The sequence below is a fragment of the Cryptomeria japonica genome, chromosome 9 (genome assembly GCF_030272615.1).
Source record: "Cryptomeria japonica chromosome 9, Sugi_1.0, whole genome shotgun sequence".
Taxonomy (NCBI): domain Eukaryota; kingdom Viridiplantae; phylum Streptophyta; class Pinopsida; order Cupressales; family Cupressaceae; genus Cryptomeria; species Cryptomeria japonica.
The window spans coordinates 256,887,226-256,909,641 of record NC_081413.1 but is presented as its reverse complement, the minus strand read 5'-3'; the positions used below and the strand labels follow the sequence as shown (position 1 = coordinate 256,909,641).

The 22,416-nt window shown below is 36.1% G+C and overlaps 1 protein-coding gene across 1 annotated transcript; it reads left to right on the top strand.

The window, feature by feature from the left end:
- The first annotated feature begins 15,101 nt into the window (after positions 1-15,101).
- Positions 15,102-16,610, top strand: LOC131858354 (uncharacterized). The gene has a single exon (XM_059211576.1). The coding sequence runs from the start codon at positions 15,102-15,104 to the stop codon at positions 16,608-16,610; it is 1,509 nt and encodes a 502-aa protein (XP_059067559.1).
- The last annotated feature ends 5,806 nt before the right edge of the window (positions 16,611-22,416 follow it).

Genomic DNA, 22,416 nt, shown 5'->3' with positions numbered 1-22,416 from the left:
GTGAAGAACTTGTTGTAGCCACAAATGCTTGCCCTTTTCCCTTAGAATGTGAGGAAGAGGAAGGAGATGAATCCTTCTTTGTGTAGGCGGATGGCAAGTTGATGTTGTTTTTCTTAAGAAGATTAGTTAACTCATCAACTTGCTCTGTGTGGCATCAATGCTCATCATGACCATACTTCTTGCAATATGCACAAGTTGGTTTATCCTTCTTAGGTGGTGTCCCCTTCTTGGAAGAGGATGAAAAATTGCCTTGTGATGGAGAGGATGATTGTCCTTTTTCTTGGTGTGGCTTAGACTTAGAGTGCTTCTTCTTCTTGTTGGAATCTTTGCCTTGACTTCCTTGATTCTCTTGATTAGCCACCAAAGCCTTGGACTTTGAAGACTTGAGAAGTCCCATGTTCAACAACTTAGATTGTTCCAATATTAACATTTTTGTGAAAGCATCAAATGAAGGCATAACATAGGAACTCCCCACTGTCAAACGATGAGTTTGGAAGCTAGACAAAAATGCTGCATATTTTGGTGCAAGCTTGTCCAAGAAGTTGAATATCAACTAAGCATCCTTTTTGTCAATTCCAAAATCCTTAAGATTTGCTCTTAGCTCATTTGCTTTGGTGACATAATCTTGGATTGTATCAAAAATCTTGGGATCCAAGTTGGTGAGCTCATTGTCAATCTTATAACCTCTGATTTCATCAACTTGACCATATAATTTCTGAAACATATCCCAAGCCTCTTTGATTGTTGTAAACTTTTCAATATGAAAGATGAGGTCATCTGATACATACTTGTGCAAAGTTCCAAGAGCCATGAAATTCTTAGTGAGCCATTCTAACTGAGCATTAGGATCAGCCTTAGGATCAGGTGGTGCTATTATTGTTCAATCTATGTAATGCGTGAGACCTTTTTCCATTAATTTGCTCCATACTTTAATTTTCCATGATGCATAATTATGTGGAGTTAAAGGTGGAAACTTATGAGGACTCATTGCAACAAAAATGAAAGAGCACAAAGAGAGGCACAATCACACAAGACACCCCCCCAAATTCACTCAATCAAAGAACCCCCCCCAAAAGTGATGATTTGGCACTTTATACTTAGTGCGTTTACAATAGGCCACTTGCAAAAAATGGCAAAGTGGACTTCTGATTACAATTTTACAACTTCCTCAATAAGGCCAAAAGAGACTCAAACTGATAATGCAAGAGATCTAAACTAAGATCCAAGCACTTTACAAGTACCTAATAGGCCAAATAAGACCAATATTTGAAAGTACAATTTCCACTCAAAATCTCTGAAATATAATCATAGATTATGAAAGTAGATGAAAAAACATGCACTTTAAAAAAAAAGGGCATTTGAAAAGGAGGTCGTATGAGCTCAAATGAGGCCTTTGAAGTTGCAGAATTGAGGATTGGACAGGTACAGCTGAGAGAATCCGAAAATTCTGAAAAACCTGTGCACCAAAATCAGAAAATAAACACACCACTACGAAGATCACGAAATTTTAGCCCATTTCAAAAAAAAAATTGCACTAGAAAAGGAGCAAAAATGAGCAAGATGTGGCCTTTCAAAGTTGAACTGCAAAACTGAAAAGCTCAATGAAGGGGGGGTCAAAAAATTTCAAAAGTCTGCTGATGTGGCGCTGATGTCAGCAATTCACTAGCTTAAATTTGATGGCCGTATGACCATCATGAAAACTATAGTTCCCTGCTGACTGGGCGTCCGTACCGTATGGACTGCTGACATGGCACAGTGACTATGCAGCTGATTGGGCTAGCGTATCGTATGGACTATTGACATGCGAGTGGTGACCAGGGGTATGGTTGTTGACTGCGGGCCAGTGGCCGCCTGCCACATGGCAAGCGCGGGTCCACCGGTTTAGTGGACTGCTGGCGGGAGGAAGGCGTCGCCGGAGGCGGCAGTTATCAACGGGCCGGGAGTTGAGGGGGCCGGCGGCGGGAGCGAGGCAGCCGACGGGACACGGTGGCAGCAGCAGCGGCTCCGACCTTGCAACCTGCAGGGTACTGCGAAGTACGGGGGGGTCTGCAGACCCCCAAAAACAACAAAAATATATATATATTTTTTTTTTTCAAAATTATTTTTTTGGTCACTGTTTTTTTTCGAAATTTTTTTTTTGAAAATAATTAAATTTTTTTTCGAAATTCGTACAATAATAGCCAAAATGGGGAAAAAAAATTTCTCACCAAAATAGGTCGACTTTATAGTCGAAATTCATGGAAACAGCCTCCCGGATTCAACTGTGATGTCCAAATTGCTATACGACGCCCCCAAAAAATGAAGATCCTCAAATCCAAAAATTGAAGCCTCCAAAATGTCTCCAAAAAACTAATCAATGAAGCCCCAATATCTCTGATACCATGTAGGATTTTGCCAAGATCAAGGGCACAATGAAAAGCATAAAAGGAGAGACAATAGAATGACAAGAACAAACTGTATTCTCATCAATATGCAAAATGATCAACTGGATTAACCAATACAATGAATATAGACCTGCTTATATAGGCAAGGTCATATGGATGTACGAGCACACAATTATGACATGTGTCTCAATGAGAAACAAGGGTAGGTAAGAAATACTAGGGGTAGGTAGGAGAAATAATATAATATTCCACAAGAGGTGGATGACCCACTGAATGTAGAGTGTAATAGCAAAATAAGACCACAAAATGTGGAATTTTTCCTACAAGCTCTATCCCTATGTGCACACTTTCCTAAGTGTCTCAAATCCAAACTACGAAGAGATGCATTATCCTAAGTTAACTTAAGTAAAGTGTAATAATATCCATAATGAATATTTATTTACACCAACACATTTACCTCCACAAAGATGCTCCTAAATGATTGACAATGTAGGATTTGGCTTTAAGAATCTCTCAAAAGAACAAATTTGTCTCAACCTATCTGAAAACCCATGATTGTCGACATAAACTAGAATGTGAATAATGTGGGCCGTTGGAATCCACAAAATGGCCCAAAAGGCTCTTTTTTATTTACAAAAATCAGATATCCAATATAATCGAATATCGGATATCCAATTTTAATGCATAAATTTGGGGTCCCAAAAATAATTCCCGTTGCCACATTAGCGACAATGGCAGAAATCGGATATCCAATTATATCAGATTTCTGATTTGAGTACTCATGTTTGAGAGAGACAAATATTAGGGGAGGGGAAGAGAGAGAGATTAGGGGAGAGAGAGAAATTAGGGGAGAGAGGGTGAGGGGGGAGAGGGAGAGATTAGGGGAGAGGGAGAGGGAGAGATTAGGGGAAAGTGGGAGAGAGAGAGAAATATTAGGGGAGAGGGGGAGAGAGAGAGAGATTAGGGGAGAGGGAGAGAGAGAGAGACTAGGGGAGAGAGAGAGAGATATTAGGGGAGAGGAAGAGAGGGAGAGTAGGAGAGAGGGGGAGGGGGAGAGGGAGAGAGGGGGGAGGGAAGAGAGATTAGGGGGAGAAGGAAAGAGATTAGGGGAGAGGGAGAGAGAGAGATTAGGGGATAGGGAGAGAGAGAAATATTAGGGGAGAGGGGGAGGGAGAGAGATTAGGGGAGAGGGGGAGAGAGAGATTAGGGGAGAGGGCTCATATGACCCCTTAGGACCCATAACGATCCAATATGGTGTCATAAGGGGTCATATTGCGTCCTAAGGGGTCATATGGTGTCTTAAGGGGTCATATGACACAATATGATCTGTTAGGATACAATATGACCCATAATGACATAGTTTGGTGTCGTAAGGGATCATATATTGTCTTAAGGGGACATAGGACCCAATATGACTCTATAGGACACAATATAACCCATAACGACACCGTATAGTGTCATAAAGGGTCATATTGTGTCTTAAGGGGTCATATGGTGTCTTAAGGGGTCATATGACACAATATGACCCCTTAGGACACAAAATGACCCATAACAACACAATTTGGTGTCGTAAGGGGTCATATGGTGTCCTAAGGGGTCATAGGACACAATATGACCCCTTAGGACACCATAGGACCCATAACAACCCAATATGGTGTCATATGTTGTCCTTAGGGGTCATATAGTATCCCATGACCCCTTAGGACACCATATGACCCCTAACGATACCATATAGTGTCATAAGGGGTCATATAACCCATAACGACACCGTATAGTGTCGTAAAGGGTTGTATTGTGTCCTAAGGGGTCATATGGTGTCTTAAGGGGTCATATGACACAATATGACCCCTTAGGACACAATATGACCCATAACGACACAATTTGGTGTCATAAGGGATCATATGGTTTCCTAAGGGGTCATAGGACACAATATGACCCCTTAGGACACCATAGGACCCACAACAACCCAATATAGTATCATAAGGGGTCATATGATGCATAACGATACCATATAGTGTCGTAAAGGGTCATATTGTGTCCTAAGGGGTCATATGGTGTTTTAAGGGGTCATATGACACAATATGACCCATAATGACACAATATGGTATCATAAAGGGTCATATGGTGTCCTAAGGGGTCATAGGACATAATATGACCCCTTAGGACACCATAGGACCCATAACAACCTAATATGGTGTCATAAGGGGTCATATGTTGTCCTTAAGGGTCATATGGTATCCCATGACCCCTTAGGACACCATATGACCCCTAACAACACCATATGGTGTCCTAATGGGTCATAGTGTGTCATAAGGTGGGAAGGTGAACCATTATTACAATATAAAAAGTAGTGCCAATACTGCTTACAAAAATTTGAAACCTAAGGAGTCATATGGTGTCCTAGAGAGAGGGGGGAAGGAGAGAGAGAGAGTGGGGGGAGGGAGGGAGAGTGAGATAGAGAGTTTAAGGAGAGAGAGAGAGAGAGAGAGAGAGAGAGAGAGAGAGAGAGAGAGAGAGAGATTAGGGGAGAGAGAGAGGGGGGAAGAGATAGAGAGGTTATGGGAGAGGGAGAGGGAAAGAGAGAGAGAGATAGAGACAAAGAGAGATAGAGACAGAGATAGAGAGACAGAGAGATAGAGAGAGGGGGGGGGAGACAGAGAGAGGGGGGAAGGGAGAGAGGGAGAGGGGGGAAAGGAGAGAGAGAGAGATTAGGGAAGAGGGAGGGAGAAGGAGAGGGGGCGATGGGGAAGGGGTCATATTGTGTCCTAAGGGGTCATCCTCTCCCTCTCCCTCTCCCTCCCTCTTCCCTAATCTCTCTCTCTCTCTCCTTTCCCCCCTCTCCCTCTCTCCCTTCCCCCCTCTCTCTCTCTCTCTCTCTCCCCTCCCCCCTCTCCCTCTCCTTTCCTCCCTCTCTCTCTCTCTCTCTCTCTCTCTCTCTCTCTCTCTCTCTCTCCCTCCCTCCCTTAAACTCTCTATCTCTCCCTCCCTCCCTCCCCCCTCTCTCTCTACCTACCCCTCGTCTCTCTCTCTCCCACTCCCCAGTCCTCCCTCTCCCTCTCCCTAATATCTTATACTAATATATTTATAGTTTAATAGATTATATATTAATATATTAATAAACAATAGATTAATTATGTGCAAATTTAGTTATTGAATTTACTTATTAAAATTGGATATCTGATTTCTGTTGTACAAATTTCAAATTTGAAATTTTGGCTCGGGTTTTCTTTGGGATTTGGCTTGGAAGTGACAAGTCTAGAAAGTCAACTGAAAAAGCGCGTTTTCTAGTATTCCTTGATTTTCCAGACTTTACACTGGTGGCTGACAACTTTTTTATAACTATAATTGATAAAACAAAAAGGGTTTTTTAAGGACATTCTCAGATTTCCAATAATACAAGGATTGTCTTATTTTGACTTTAATAAATAATTATTATTTATTTTCTAATTGAATTCTAACAAAAGTCCTGATTGATAGACTGATTGAAAAACACTCACAACTTTCAAACGGTATAACATTTTTTGAATCCAAAACATGCGTCACATCCTATGCTTCATCTACTACAGGGAAAAATTAAAAAAAAATGAATTTCATAAGGTTTTTACCAAGTTAAGGTGGTCAGATGTAGGAGTTTCTGAATTTCTAAAAATCTGTAGTAAAAAAATCATAAATAATTATTTACTTTATAAAAAATTATAAAAAATATGTGTCACATCTGGACATGATTATAATACTTATATTATAAATATTATAAAAAAATATTATGATTTTATTGTGATTATGGTGGTCAGACATATGCCCACTTCTTATCTTTTTCCTAAAATTTTAGTACCACTGCATTGAAATTTGAAATTTTCATCAAATAGGATTTTTTTCCCCCAAAAAACAACTAGTAGCTTACAAACTAAATTCAATTTTATATATATTCTTTTCTTACATATTTTAAAAATAATGTTCATAACTTATTAAAATTTTCATGTCAAGGTGCATAACTCTAATTTTCTGAAATCTTATTGCCACTTAAGGACCTGTTTTGGCACACCATGATCCTGTACATACCCACATGCAATACTTTCACATAAAATATTAAATATAAAGACAAAGTACTTAAGAAATTTCTAATGAACTTATCTGTCATTATTACTTTCTAATATTGTAAAAGTCATATCTTATTAGTATAAGATGAATAAATTGCCAACTATTGTCAACATATTAAATTTTAAGAGAAATTATTTATTATAATGTCCATTTTTTGCCAGTTTTTGTCTTACTGATTTTTTTATTAATGTAAAATTTTGTGCTTTGAATTTTCATTTTAATTTACATAATAAAATAACTTATCTCTCTCCCCCCCTCTCTCTATATATATATATCTATCACTATATATCTCTCCCTCTTTCTATCTCCATCTTTTCCTCTCTCTCCCTCTGCCTCTCTCCTTATAACTCCCCCCCCCCTCTCTCTCTCTCTCTCACACAAACACACACACACATGCATTCCTTGTTTCTCCCTCCCTATATTTTTCACTCACTCACACACACTCCTTATTTCTACCTCCATCTCTCTCCCTCTCTCTCATACACATTTCTTTATCCTATCTTGATCTCTATCTCTCTATTTCTCCCCACTCTATATATTCCCCCGCTCCCTTTTCTCTCTATTACTTGTCTCTATCACCAACTTTATTTCTCACTCTTGGCCCCCTCTTTCTTATTCACTCTATATCTCCTACCCTATGTCTTTATATATATCCCTCTTTACCTCTATATATCACTTCCTATATTTTCATCTTTCTATCTTTCCATCTCTCCCTCTCTCCTTCCATCTCTCCTTTATATATTTATATATTTCTCTCCCACTCTATATGTTCCAAGTCCCTTTTATCCTCATCTCTCCCTCCTTCTATCCCATTCTATCTCCTTCTTTCCCTCTCTCTCTCTTTCTATATCTATCTACTTCTCTTTCCTCTCTCTCTCTCTCTCTCTCTCTCTCTCTCTCGCGCGCACACACACACACACACACACACACACACAAAATAATATACACACACTCTCCCTGTTTTTGCCTCCATATCTCAATCTCTATCTATATTTCTCTCTTTCCATCTCTCTATATAACTCTCTATTATTTGTCTCTACCACCTTCTCTCTGTCTATAACTCTATTCCTCTTGCTCTATATATCCATCTCTCTCTCTCCCTATCCCTCTCATTTGTCTATTTATCTCTTTTGATCCATATCCCTATATTTATACAACTCTCTCTCTGTATATATATATATATTCATCTATCTATATCTTTCCCTCTCTGTTCATCTCTATCTATTGAGTTGTATCTTCCTCTCTCATGCCCTCTCTCTTTCTTATTCAATTAATCTCTTCCACTATCTCTATCTCCCTCTCACTCCTATTTCTATCTCTTTTTATCCATATATATATATATATATATATATATATTAATCCCTCCCTCTCCCTCTCCATTTATCCACTCTCTCCCATTCTCCATATCCATATTTATCTTCATTTTTATATCCTTACATGCTCTCCCTCTCTCTTGTTACCTAATATGATTTATAACATGTTCAACACTAAGCCATAGTGGTTAAGAGATCTACAAGGTATTAGTGCTAAAATTTCTAGATATTTACTTTTTTATATGATGCATTTGCGTCTTCTATCTCTTACACCATTACTCATATTGTTGCCATTTTTCATCTTCATATAGTGTTATTCCTACTTCTACTAGTTCCCAACTACTTAGTTTTCACCTCTTCCCTACCTTACCTCTTCCTTATTGCCTACCTCTTAAATTCATTGACCTTGAGATACCTATACTCTTAACTCACCTACCCATCTTCCTACTATAGCCATCACTATTTTTTGTGTCTTACTACATCATACATTTAACTCTCTACAAAGTCAACTCCTAATTCCACCTCATCATTTGTTTCCACGCATACTTATTCATTTATTTCCTTCTACCACTATTGAAAATGTAACATGACCCTATTGGTAGTAGAGTTAGATGATCTTCTTGATTCATAGGTTTTCTTTAAGTCATGTTTGAATCTCTATAAGTTGGTGCATGGTTTATTTGAAGCTTTCATTTCTCCATTGATACCTTTGTTGAAAAACCATTATTTGATAAATGGCCTACCGATTGACCTCATGTACCACTCAAATGTATGAAAAACTTACACTAAAGTTTTTGGTATTCCGACATATTCTTAGGTTGGGTAGCTCTTTAGACTTTGTCTCTTTCTTCCAAAGCTCATGAGAGTGGAATGATGTGGTTGATCAATTGTTGAGTTAAATGGGATTTTGAGCATTTAGTTAATGGGCACATTATTGATTGTGAGAAGCTATCTCTCGAGTGCTCTAGTAGGTTAAAGATGTTGATTTATGAGGACATCCATGGTTAATTGGTTGGCATTGTAGTGCTTCATTTCAAGGTTCCTTTTTATTTGTCTTGATGAATGTTGTGGTTGGTTTTCAAGACCCTTATTGGACAGGGTTGTAGCCTTCTATAAGTATTATCAACACATACAATAGAGAGATAACTAACACATACCTTGATTATGATGAAATAAACAAATGAAATCAATTGCAATTTTCTTTTAAAAATATTTCATCAAATGAAACCCTACGTTGTTCTTTTCCATTCCCCCATGCTTTAGCAGATTGACAAAATTGTTCTCTTCTTCCATATGCCCTTTACAAAGCATCTTTTTACCAAATGGCCAACAAAAACTACACCAATCTTTAATTTTGCTGCGAACACTAAGAAACATGCTTCCCATTTTTTACATTTCTCACTTATAGTAGATTAAAAAAGAAAGATAATGCACTAGTTTTAAACAATATGCTAGATTTGAAACCTCCTTCCACATTTCTTTATACAACCATATTGTTTGAGTTTGTAAGACTTTTCTCTAACATAATGAAGAGCACATTTCAAATGCAGAACACAAATTTAATGGCACAGGCACAAGATTGTTCATCACTCTGATACTAATGTAGAGTTATGCTAGAAATAATATCTATCATCATTTGTTCATTTATTATATTCAGTGTATTGATTTTAATTAGATGGAAATAATTTTTTACTTAATTAACTAATTTATTAAATATTAGATTACTAAATGTAAACCTTAATTTTTTATACATGAAAAGAAAAACACAAAAAAAAAACAAAAGGAACTTGTAGAGACGACAACAAAAAACATGATAGAATCTTATGTTCTTGAAAATGAATACTATTAACTTCATCCAATCTTTGAAGATTTCAACTTATATCCTCTTCAATTATTATTTAAAAGACATACCTTTAATATTTGCCTCTGTTCAATACGATTAGAATTCTTTAGATTTTTGTATATTTTTGTTTTCTGGTAATACTGTAGATTTTAAAATAGAGGATAAATAGAGACAAGACAGTAAAAAAAGGAAAAATAGAGCACTAATTTACACACATAGATAATTCTTTATTCAATTCAATTAGAACTTATTACATTGTGCAGTCTATGTTACTCCTTACAGTTAAAGCAATTTTATAGAGGTTGATGCCTCTACAACCGTTTATATCATCAACATGCACTTCATGCATTACATGCACCATATTTAGCTAACTACATGCAAAACATGCTTTATTTGCAAGAACAGAAAAAACTTGAACTGAACATGTGAATGCAAAGACTAGTTCAGAACAACTAGTTCTCATGTAAAAAATAAAATTAGCCTAAACAATCTACGTATTCCTTGATTGGTGATCGATGGATGGTTGTGCATGATCGGTGGATGGATGATTTAAAGCATTGCGGTGCATGGTGGTGTTTTGCGGTGGAACTCCTCGTAAGCCGATAATGGTTGAATTGGGAGCTCAACATCACTTATCTACATACTCTCCCTTGATGTTGAGACTCACAATATAATCTCAAAGCTTTGAAAAACTAGATCTTTGCAAATTGATGTGACCTTACAATATAACTCGACGTGGAAAAGTCTAAACCCTTGCTACTCACTGTGCAACACCAATCATAGCAAGCAGTCATTTGCTACTTGATTTGAACATCGAAACTGTGTTGAATCACTTATTTTGTTCACATGCAAACATTTAGGCTTATACAACCTTCTAAATATATACATTAACTTTTGCCAATAGGATCCAACCATAATCAATCTGCATACAACCTTTCTTAGATTGTTCAATCATCTCTCTGTTCCAACTTGACTTTTCACAATGATTCTTCAACCCACAAATTGAACAAGGGTGAAGATCCCAACACTTATCTTCTTTATGTCCTTCTCTATGGCAATGTGAACACTGGATTCTTTCAACTAATTTGCATGAGCTTGTAACACTAGCAACATCAAATCTTTCTTTCTTACAACATCCGAGACCTTCATTCTTTGGTCTCATAACCAACCTAATGGGCTCTCTTATTCCTTGCTCATGCTTTCCAATTCCTTTTCCTTTATAACCCATTTTCTACAACATCTTCCAACCAATATTATTTTCAAAACAACCTTTGTCATTAACATCACAACTTGCATCTGTACATGCAAACACATCCTTACTTTCAACTTCACCATCTTCACCTAAAGAAATTTTCAGTAAATCATGCATATCAGTCGATTGATCAACGATATGAAAGAAATATTTTGTGCCACACAATACATCACAAACTAATTACTTTGCTTTCAAACACTCATTTTCTTTTTTCAACACTTCTAACTATTTGTCAAAATCTTCATTCTCCTTCTTGACTTCATCAAACAACTTTAACTTTTCTTTTAAGTGTCCATTTTCTTGTTTAACTTTCTCCAATTCCCTTTGAAGAATATCATTGTCACATGAACTTTCATAAATATATTTTCCTAACTGCCTTATCTTTTCTATCAAATCTGAATTAGACTTATTGACCTTTACCAATTCATGTTGCAAAATATCCTTTTCACAAATTAGATTTGCATTTTCTTTTTTCACCTTTTTTCCAATCTTCCTCATTGAAGCAAAAGATTTAAAATCACCTTTTTGATTTATTTTCCTCCTAGTAGTTGGCTTTCTTGACCGTGAGACAAATCTATAGTACTCTTCAAATGGACTTGTATTCCTCTTCCTTTGTCAGCAGTAGGTTCATTACCAAGTGACAACTTTATGCTTCTCAAATCAACACCTTAACACATTGCATTTTTTGGCACAATTTTGCACCTTCGACAAACATGCACCAACCTTTTCTATTTTTTATAACAGCTGCAAACAAACTACAGTAGTTGCGATTGGCTTTATTCCTCTTCAATGATTTCTACACACTTAAATAATTTAACCTTGCTTCAATAGGGGTGACTTAACTGCAACGACTTCTTTCATGCAACAATTCACCTTAAATTGAACAACTCTCCTTTTTCCAATAGTTGTGGTCTATTCTATGGATTTCAACCTCTGTGACTGTTAGTGCTTCCTTTCGATCACAATCTTCTAATCTGCATGCTGATGGCTGGCTCTAATTTCCACTAAATCCAAATTTGAAGCAAGGACAATCTTTGATCTTTCCACAAATTCTTCAAACAATCATGATCCTCTAACCTAGAATTTTTTAACCTGTTTTGATACCAATTGTAGATTTTAAAATAGAGGATAAATTGCAATTTTATAGAGGTTGTACAACCTCTACAACCGTTTATATCATCAACATGTACTTCATGCGTTACATGCACCATATTTAACTAACTGCATGCACAACATGCTTTATTTGCAAGAACAAAAAAAACCTCAATTGAACATGTGAATGCAAAGACTAGTTCGGAGCAACTAGTTCTCATGCAAAAACTAAAATTAGCCCAAACAAGCTACGTATGCCTTGACCGGTGATTAGTGGATGGCTGAGTTGAAGCATTGTGGTGCATGGTGGTGTTTTTCGGTGGAACTCCTAGTAAGCCGATAATGGTGGAACTAGGAGCTCAGCATCACTTATCTACATACTAGTATCAGCATATGGATTGGGTTTCCCTGCCCACTTTACTGTCTCCAGTCTCTGCAATTTTCAATTCGTATCATCTTCAATTAATAATCTACAGACGAAGAAATTTAATATATACTCTTATATTCAGTGAGATAAGATTTCTCCATAGATTTTGTTGCCTATCTGTCTTTTCTGATGGAACTAGGTAATAACTGCATCCAGACTAGCTTGCTTGTCCCACTCACTCTTGCAGTAATTATTTGTACATACAAATTATTTATGCATGAGATAAATATAAATTAGTTTAATAATAATATAATATATTAATGTGATTAAGATTTATTACAATGAAATTATCTTACCTCAAGATACAATATAAATCAGTTTAATAATAATATAATATATTAAGGTCATTAGGATTTATTACAATGAAATTATCTTACCTCTAGATACTCACATGTGGTTGAAGATATCTTATGATGGAATATCTTACCAACTCCCTCATTTCACATTTATTCTACAAGGAAGATTTGTGAAAAAATAAAATGACAAGTGATAGGAAAAAACAATTGTTCTCATAATAAACCAATAAAAAAGATTAAATAATATTTTTAAAATTATTAAAATATATTTATATTTTTAAACAATAAAAATGACGTTAACTTTTTGAAATTCTGTAACAGAATTGCCTGACTAATCTAAAGAAATAGCATAAGTAATCAAACTAATAATATTGTATGTACAAGGGGTAAAATGTCAGGCCTGTCATTTGAATTGACTACAAAATTGTAGATGTAGTGGAGTCTATTATTCAGATAGTGATAGTTATTATGGTCCAGAAGACGTAATTGACCTGATTGTGACTTTAAGGGTATATGTTAATCATATATATTGGTTATTGGAACCTAAATTTTTAGGTGCAAAATTATCACCATTTTGCATAGCTTGATGAAATGTTATTTAAGAATAGTGAGGATATTATTATGACTTTAAAATCTCAAATTTTAGTTTAGTAAAATTTTTTTAAGGATGGAGATTAGAAGTGATACAATGAAAAAAAATCTTTTTGTCATTTAGAGGATGTATGTGTAGTTGTTTAGGACGTATGATTGCAAATTAATTAATATTTTTTTTTTATATTTTAATGAGAGCAGTGTTCTTTGTTAATCAATATTTTTTAACAGTAAATTAAAGAGAGAATATTAGTCATGTCTTTAAGTTAATATTGTTTGTAGTCTTTGCTAAATTTGATATTATTTTTAGTAGTGTGAGTTTTCAGTCTATTTATACTAAATATAAGGAATGAATTTTGGATTCTAATTAAGAGTTTTGGGACGTCTTAGAAAAATAGAAAATTGTGTGATTTATTATTAGGGGAAGAGCACCGATAGATAACATAGTTCCAATAACCGTCACCCTATTGTCATGTTGACCCCCCAACAACTGTCATAGTGAAAACACCATTAATGATTTTGTTTTGTACCAATAGACGATCATTTTTTAATATTTATTTGGCCCATTTGTGCACAACTATTGGAACATTTGCCCCATTTTTGTACCACTATTGGAACATTTGTGCACCACTATTGGGACACTTGTCAACAAGTACTAGCAATTTTGAGTTGACGGTTACTAGAACATCTTTAGTTAGGTATCAAGCGACACTTTGAAATGTGTACTTTTTGACTTTTGTGTGCATAACTGATTCCACAATGTGCATCGTTACTACCCAGAAGCCAGATCAATAGCTATAAGCAGGTAAGTCGCATACAAAGACAACAAAAAATAATAATCAAAATGCGATGTACCGTTTAGGATTTGTGGGTGCACAAAGTTAGCTATGATGGCTACTGGTGCTCTTACCCTAGTGAAGACACATCTTGAATGTGAGATTTATTGAGCAAGTGATATTGATAGTAGAAGGTCTATTATTGTGTATCTATTTATTCTCCTTGGCCAGGTAGTTAGTTGAATGAGAAAACAAAAGTTTTGATATTCTTCTATTATAGAAATTTAGACTATATAATAGCTATTCATGTATGTAAGCAAACTGCTTGACTTTAAAGATTGTGCTCAAATATCAAGATGAGGTAGAATATAGTGGTGATCATGTGCTATAATTAGGTTGCCATATGCTTGGTGAACAACCCTACGTTTTATTTAATAATGAACCATAATGATATGTTGTACCATGTTGGAAAGATGTTGTACACCTTCCATAAAATTTTCATGATTAGATAATTTTTTAACTAAAAGTTTACCTATACAAGAATATTCAATGTGGGTCACATATTTGGAAGGTTATTTTTAAGTGACCATATGATCAGTTAGACTCATTGGGTGCATGTATTTAATACACATGCAATACTTTCACCTAGATCATTAAATATGGTGGCAAAGTAGTTGGCATGTTTGAAATTAACTTCTCTCATTGTTACTTTATTTCCTATAAATAGATGACATGGATAGAAGGTTTTGCACATCATCTTGTGTTTGATTCCTTATTTAGTGTAGGCGTTGGATCTTTCTTTGAAGAGCTTAGAATTTAGAGGTGTGTTTATCTTTTTGATTATTGAATAATATTTTAATCCAGAGTTTTCAAAGGTAGATTTTTGGAAGATATTTATTTTCTCGAATTCTTGTTATTTATTTGTGCTGCTATTATTCCATTTTACTTCTGAACAATGTATAAATCGGAAAGCTTGTGATTCTCTTCTGAGCTAATTGGAAATTGTCTGCATATCTTTCAGTAAAACTAATGGACAAGGAAAATACTCTTGTCGTTCAATGGCTGGAAGAAACCCGAAAAGATTCGCACGTTTCAGAAGTGGGAAGAGATAAAAGGCTTGCAAGCATTTTCATGGTGCCAATAACGCTGAAAGAAAATGACCTCATCTTCACTCCTCAGGCGATATCAATAGGGCCCTATCATTTCCTCAAACCACACCTTGCTGAAATGGAATCCGAGAAATCTCAAATCATTGAACGGAAGGTTATGAGGAAGCTTCCCCAAGATTTCTTTGCTCCAGTTCAAAAAGTTGAAGATGGGGATCAGAGCCTTTCAGATTTGCAGGACGACTGCAACTTTTTTAGAATCGTGGTCCCTTGCTGCAGGGACTTCTACGGGGACGTTCAGTTTCTTCAAAATCTGGACCAGGAGGCTTTTTCCAGGATGCTGTTTAGGGATGCTTCCTTCCTCCTCCTTTTCCTTGACCACCATGTAGTCAATCCTCAACATAAGAAAAAAATGCTGCAGCCTCAACAACCATCAGCTTCAAATAACGGCGACCCATTCCATGATCTCAAGTCAGGTACAGGTCTGTGGTTAGGAGTCATGAAAGATATATTCAAATTGGAAAATCAAATCCCGCTACCCACCTTAGAGTCACTTTATGCTTTTATTGGTAATCCAAATCAATCTTTTAAGGCCTTTCTTGCAAAAGTTTGCTCTGAGTACTCCCCATTGTGGATTCAACCCAGTGAAGACGCAGATTTAGTTAGCAATCGTCATCTCCCCCATTGCTTCCATGCAACAGTTTATAGTAAGCCTCCTGTGGGCGCTGGGCAAAACCCTATTAATGGCTGGTCTCCTTTTACAAGGCTTAAAAACAATTGTGTCTGGGATAGAGGTAGTAATAGTGATATTAATAGTAAGGAAGGCTACACGCAGCTACAAGGGAAAGAGGTTCGCCTTCCCAATTATAGAAAGACTGCGGTTCCCTGTGCTTCAGAATTAAGGAAAGCCGGAGTAAAATTCAAGCGTTGCGAGGGAGGCATTGAGCAGATACGGTTTGACAAGTCCCAGTGTACTTTATATCTTTCTGTGTTGAGGATTGGTCAAATGACAGAGACGATCATTAGAAACTTGATAGCCTTCGAGTTGTGCACACCAAAGATTGAAGAAAACGCCGTTATTGGTTTTACTCGTCTATTGAAGGAGCTGACGCAAGACGCCAAAGACGCTGAGGTGTTGAGAACGAACGAAATCTTTGTGAGCTTGGGCGTGAGCGATGATGAGATTGTGGAGATTGTGAGAAAGTTGAGCAGATTAACATGGAAACCATACTTTAAACCTGTTAAAGATGTGAGGAAAAGCCTCAAGACTTACTACAAAGGAAGCAAATCGAAAGTCCTGTGGACTGAATTTGTGGAGACGTATTGCTCAAAACCATGGGTTTTTATCTCCGCTCTCGGAGCCACAGTGTTGCTTGTTATGACTGCTGTGCAAGTTTTTTGTTTGTTCTACACCTGCAATAAGAACTCGTAGATCATTTTTTTTTTTTTGTCTATAACCAGTAAAATTGTGAAATTTCATTTGATTTTGATTTTCACAGCCTGGTTTCTCTATAATTTTTATGTAATTTAATATAAATTTCATAAGCACATGGTCAATTGGAGTCATTATGTGAACGTATTTAATATTTTCTTAAGTCTTGAAAGATGCATTTAGAATTGTAGAAGCATTAAATACTTAGACTCATATGATACATGCAATACTTACACCTAAAACATTAAATATGATGAAAAACTGGTTAAATTTTTTTAATAAACTTATCTATCATTATTACTTTCTAATATCACATAATATCACAGAAATCATAACATCTAAATCCTATTCATGTAAAATGAATAAATCCCAGCGTATAGTCAACGTATTAATTAAAAACCTAAAAAAACATATAAACAAATTTTCAATCAGCAGCTAACAAAATTTACTATGCTATTAAACGTGGACTCCTATTTTACTAATAGTTTATGTACAAGAGGTAAAATGACAGACCTGTCATTTGTATTGAGTTTATTGAAACCCCTCTGCAAATTACAGATTTCAAATTAAATGAAAATGGGGAAGGGCGGAGGAATGAGAGACAGTGTGCGGCATTGTTCAGCGAGTCATAACTATTCTCGTTAGGAAGACGTAATTGAGTTGGTCGTGACTTTAATGGTATATATTGGCTACTACAACATAAAATAATAAAATAACACTGCAAAAAAATTATCACCATTTTTCATATTAAAATTAATTTCCTTCGCGATGTCCAGCTACATATACAACAAGAGAGGCAAACAAGAAAGCAAAGTGTCGAGCTCCTGTCGACAGATTTTTAAGTAGTTATGTAGATTTAATGATAGAAATATTTAATTTACTATTGTTTGGAAACGCTATGAATACATAAAAAATAATGAGGGAAAATATTTTATTTTATAACTTATCTTTTTTAGAGGCATGGGGGACTATTGTATTGTTTGGTGGGATGCATTATTTTAACTTTATCTGATAGCTGCCTTGTACTCTAAGAAATAAAGTTGTTGCTTAGGAGACCAAAAGAATCCAGCTGCCTTTGTCATTTCTTGCAATATTGCTTGTGTCAGAATTCATTAAGGCAGAGAAACATGATACTATTGGGCTAAACATGATACCATTCATTCAATAGACGAATTCCTAGCCTCTAAGCTGTGTGGTTGTGATGCATTAGGCGGTGGAACTGTGTACTTTTGAATTACGTCATAGTAAAGTATGTGCTTATAATGAAAGTATGGTTTAGAAGGAATGCAACGGCAAGTCAAAATAAACACAGAGAAAAGATAACGTAGATCATCATAGATATTAATAATAATTGTAGTTCACCTTTGACTAGCAAAGTCGACATAGAAATGAATGGGCATTGCAAGAAGTAAATGCATAACCTAGCTGGAAACCAATGTTGAGTTCTTGAGTAAATCGATTTCGTTTAGAAGAATTGCCAAAATAGACATATTAATATCATGCAAGGAAATTAGCAGAAAAAAATTTAAATATGTATATATTGTGGATTGATAAATAGATGTATAGATAAAGGTGTAAAAAGTAGAAAAAACTTGAAGAAATATAAGCGTATAAATCTTAACCTTGTATAAAGTCTGCAAAGGTCATAAACTAGAGGATACCTAGACGATCTTATGTGACATTAACTATCTCAAAGATATACAATGTGTTCTTAACTAAATTTAAGATATGAGGAAGCAAAGACCAGCAAATGGGTCAAAAATAATCAAATACTTCACTCTTATGTTTTAGAAAGTAGACCCATATCTTTCTTGTGCAATCATCAATGAATGTCAAGAAGTAGTAGCTTCCACCAATTGAAGGTGTTTGGATTGGCTCACACAAATCTAAGTGAACAATCTCCAATGGTTTGTTTGTCCTTATTGCCTTTCCTGCTGAAAATGATTCTATATGTTGTTTACCCAAAAATCATCTTTCACATACTCTATTTGTTTTTTTTATTAGTGGCAACCCATTCACCATTCTCTTCTTATGCAACAAATCTGAACTTCCAAAGTTGAGATTCCCAAATCTTAGATGCCATAACCAATTTTCATCCTTAATTTCAGCTTGAAAGATTGTTTGTGTGACTGTTGTAGGTTTCTTTCCTTCACCTTGTGAATTCGTTGAAGGATGTCCTTGAGAAAATTCTACCTTTAAATATGATTTTAGTCTTAGGGGAAACATTCTATTGCTGCTCATTTGAAATTTTGCTATGAGCAAATTGTTTGGAAATTTATCTAAAATTATGCATTCTTTGTTTTTGAAAATGAACTCTATACCTCCTTTGAATAAGTTGCCCTATACTCATTAAGTTATGTTTTATCCCAGGAAGAAAATACACATTTGAAATTTTTTTTTTCTCCCCCTTTTTAGTTAGAATGTTGACACTTCCTTTATCCATAACTGAAACTTTATTGCCATTCCCGAATGTTACATCTAATTTCACACTCTCATCCAAACTTGAAAACATTTCTAAGTTTCCACTCATATGATTGCTACAACCTGAGTCTAAAAACCATATTTCTCACATTCTTGTGCAACATTACAAGCTATGAAAATGTTGTCTTGAGTTTGATTTTACTTGGTAAAATTTGCACTTTGTTGCCTAGAATCATATTGCTTCTTTCTACATTCACTTAAATAATGCCCATATTTCTTGCAATAATTACATTGGATTGAGGATTTGTCATACCTTTGGCTTTGGGGCTTATTTTGAGTTGATGTTTGATAGTTATCTCTTCCACTTGAGCTTGATGGGCTGCCACCTCTTCCACTTGAGTTTGATGGGTTGCTTCTTCCACCTCTATATGGATTTCTTCCTATACCTCTAAAATTTGTTCTTCCCCTGCCTCTAGCATGGCTGATTGAGACTTGTGTCTTCAATGCATGCTCCAAATTTGAATTTGTTGACCTACTTAGCCTCTGCTCATTTGAAATAAGTGATGCATTTAGTCCATCAATTGAAAATTATGATATTTTTTGTCTCTTCTATGGCCACCACCATTTATTCAAACCTTGTAGGCAAACCTCTTATAATATTTTCAACCACTCTTCTTTCTTAAATAATTTCACCATGTGATTTGATTTGGTTTACCAATCCAATGATTTGAGTGAAGAATGAGTCTATTGTATTTGATTCTTTCATATATATTGTCTCAAAATCCCTTCTTAACATTTGCAACTTAGCTATTTTCACCTTTTCCTTTCCTTGATAGGCTATTTGAAGAATATCCCATGCTTGTTTGGACTTTGGTTTTGATTAAGGTAAACAGGTTTTTACAGGGACCCGAAACCCAAAAGTTTTACAACAACCAGAGAATAAGCATCAAAGAACAAAAACAACAACAAAAGGCAAACCAACTTGGGCCAAGCCCACAAAACAACCTAAAACACAAAATAGATTGAAACCAGAAGAAACATAGACCTATTTATAAGAATGCAACAGATCTGCATTATTCTAAATAACTTTCCTGCTAATAGCCTTCAACTCATCAATGATAAATCTGGAGCTGCCTTGCTCCTGGTTCTTGCTGCTAGTATGGGTACACGGACCTAGCGTAGTATGGGAATGAAAAATATGACCCCCTGCACCCTGCACTTTCTTTTTCTGCTTGGAATCCGAAGGGGTCCCACTGGCAATGGGATCTACCTTGTAGTTCACAATCATATTATTGACCCTTATCAAGCCTTCAGAACTATTATTCATGGGAGCCTTGTTGATCTCTACCAGATTTCTCAAACTTTAATTTCTTCCAAGCTAACCTCCAGATTACATATTCTTCATTCATGATTCGATTTCATCTTGTCCACGTCCTCACTAACTTTCTGGGTCAAACAAAGGAGTTTCTTCATATTACTAGGTCCAGGGTTGTCCGTAAAAGCATCCACAATACCCTTTATACCCTCTTTTAACAATTCAATCTCCATGCTCATCTTTCGAAGACAATCCAACTGATTGCTAGCCACAAAGGAAATGCATTTATCCAAATCTGGGTCAATGAAAACCCTCCCTTGTTTCCCAGGATCAATGTCTATGGGGATGTCGATTTCAATCTCTTGTTCACTATCTTTATTGCGCCCCCCCACCCTTTACAGATTTGGGCTTCTTTGATTTGGGAGAAACAAAGTCAGCAGACTTGGTACCCAGATATTTATATTTGCCAGCAGACCACCTAAGGTCCTTGTTGCGCCTACTACTACCTATCCCAGGGGTTATATTTTGAATGAGACTCTCACTAGTAGGCGAATAATACTCAGGGTCGTCAGACAAGTCTTGATGCTATGAGTCCTTGGCAAGCCCACTATCTTCCCTTCCAAATCCATGTTAGAAACCACTTGAACCTCTAGGTTGGAAGAAGAAACATGGGTATTCAAAATAGGGGACAACTTGACTTCACGGGCTTTGGCATAATCCATAATAAGACAAATAATACCCTCATGGAGGACCAGATTATCCATATTCTCTGCATGTTTCTCTAGACTATGCCTTAAGGAAGATAGCAAATAAAACATAATGGAAATTTTTCTATCATGCCTGAAGTGATTCAAAATGACAAAGTGATAGGAAAAAATGCTCACATACCAGCCATCAAGAGTGATGTATCTCATGATAACCTTCGCCCCATCGGCCCAAGGTGTCTGAAGATCCTTTCGATTGTAACCACCATTAACCATATTTTGAACCCTATCTCGCTCCTTCTGCTTGTCGAAGAATGTGGAGATAGCTTCTTCAACATATTTCCAATCTCTATAAAACTTCCTTCCCTCTATCTGCATACTAGTAATTTGAGAAATAAATTTTTCATCAATCCTAAACTTAGCACTATAGACCTTTAGGATACCATTATCTCAACCTCTCACAAAATATTCAATGACACTTGGCGAAATCTCATTCCAAACCTTAGTACATTCCTTTTCAAATTCTCATAAGAGGTAGGTTCCATCCTATCCTTGTCACCCCCAATGAAATGCACAATTCTGAGTGCAAGAAAACACACCCAGAAAATACAATAACAAACCTAACCAGAAACAAGCGAAGCCTCTAGAATAGCTAGAATTGGGAGGCATGAAAAACTTCCACCCAAATATATTATCCCAATGATGTTCCAGTCATTATGAATTGGTAATGAGCGGCCCATTAATTCGGCGTCCTTTCTAGTCAGCTCACATAGGTTTCTCGAGAAACTTTCCATTTTCGTCCATCATTTAACCTCCACATAGTCCACCCCTAGATTTTCCATATAATCAATGGGGGAATTTCTTTCTCGATACATGTGAGATGCTTTAAAATCAACCAGATTGGGAATCATAAGATGACATTCTTCAATCAAATTCTTGATTGTCCAACTTGGCTTGTGATGTCTAATAATGCATTCGATTATGTTCATCGAATCACTCTCCAACCAAACACGGTTGATCCCTTCTCTAACCGCCATTTGTAAACCAATTTAATCTGCGCAAGCCTCAGAGTAGCGTTTTGTCTAGGTGTCCAAGGGGAGTGCCACCGGTGAGACAAGCTTACCATTGTGATCCCTAGCAACTCCCCCACAACCAGCCAACCAAGGGTTACCCTTAGCTTCTCCATCAACATTAATTTTAATCCATCTGCTAGGCGGAGGGATCCAAATAACATTACTCCTGGGTTGTCTTATCTTGGAAATTAGAATAGAGATATCCCAGTTTAAGTTCCATCTATTGATGATTTCTAAATCTTGTTGAAAGATGTCAATATAAGGGCCTCCTTTGCAACTAGGGCATGAGGATA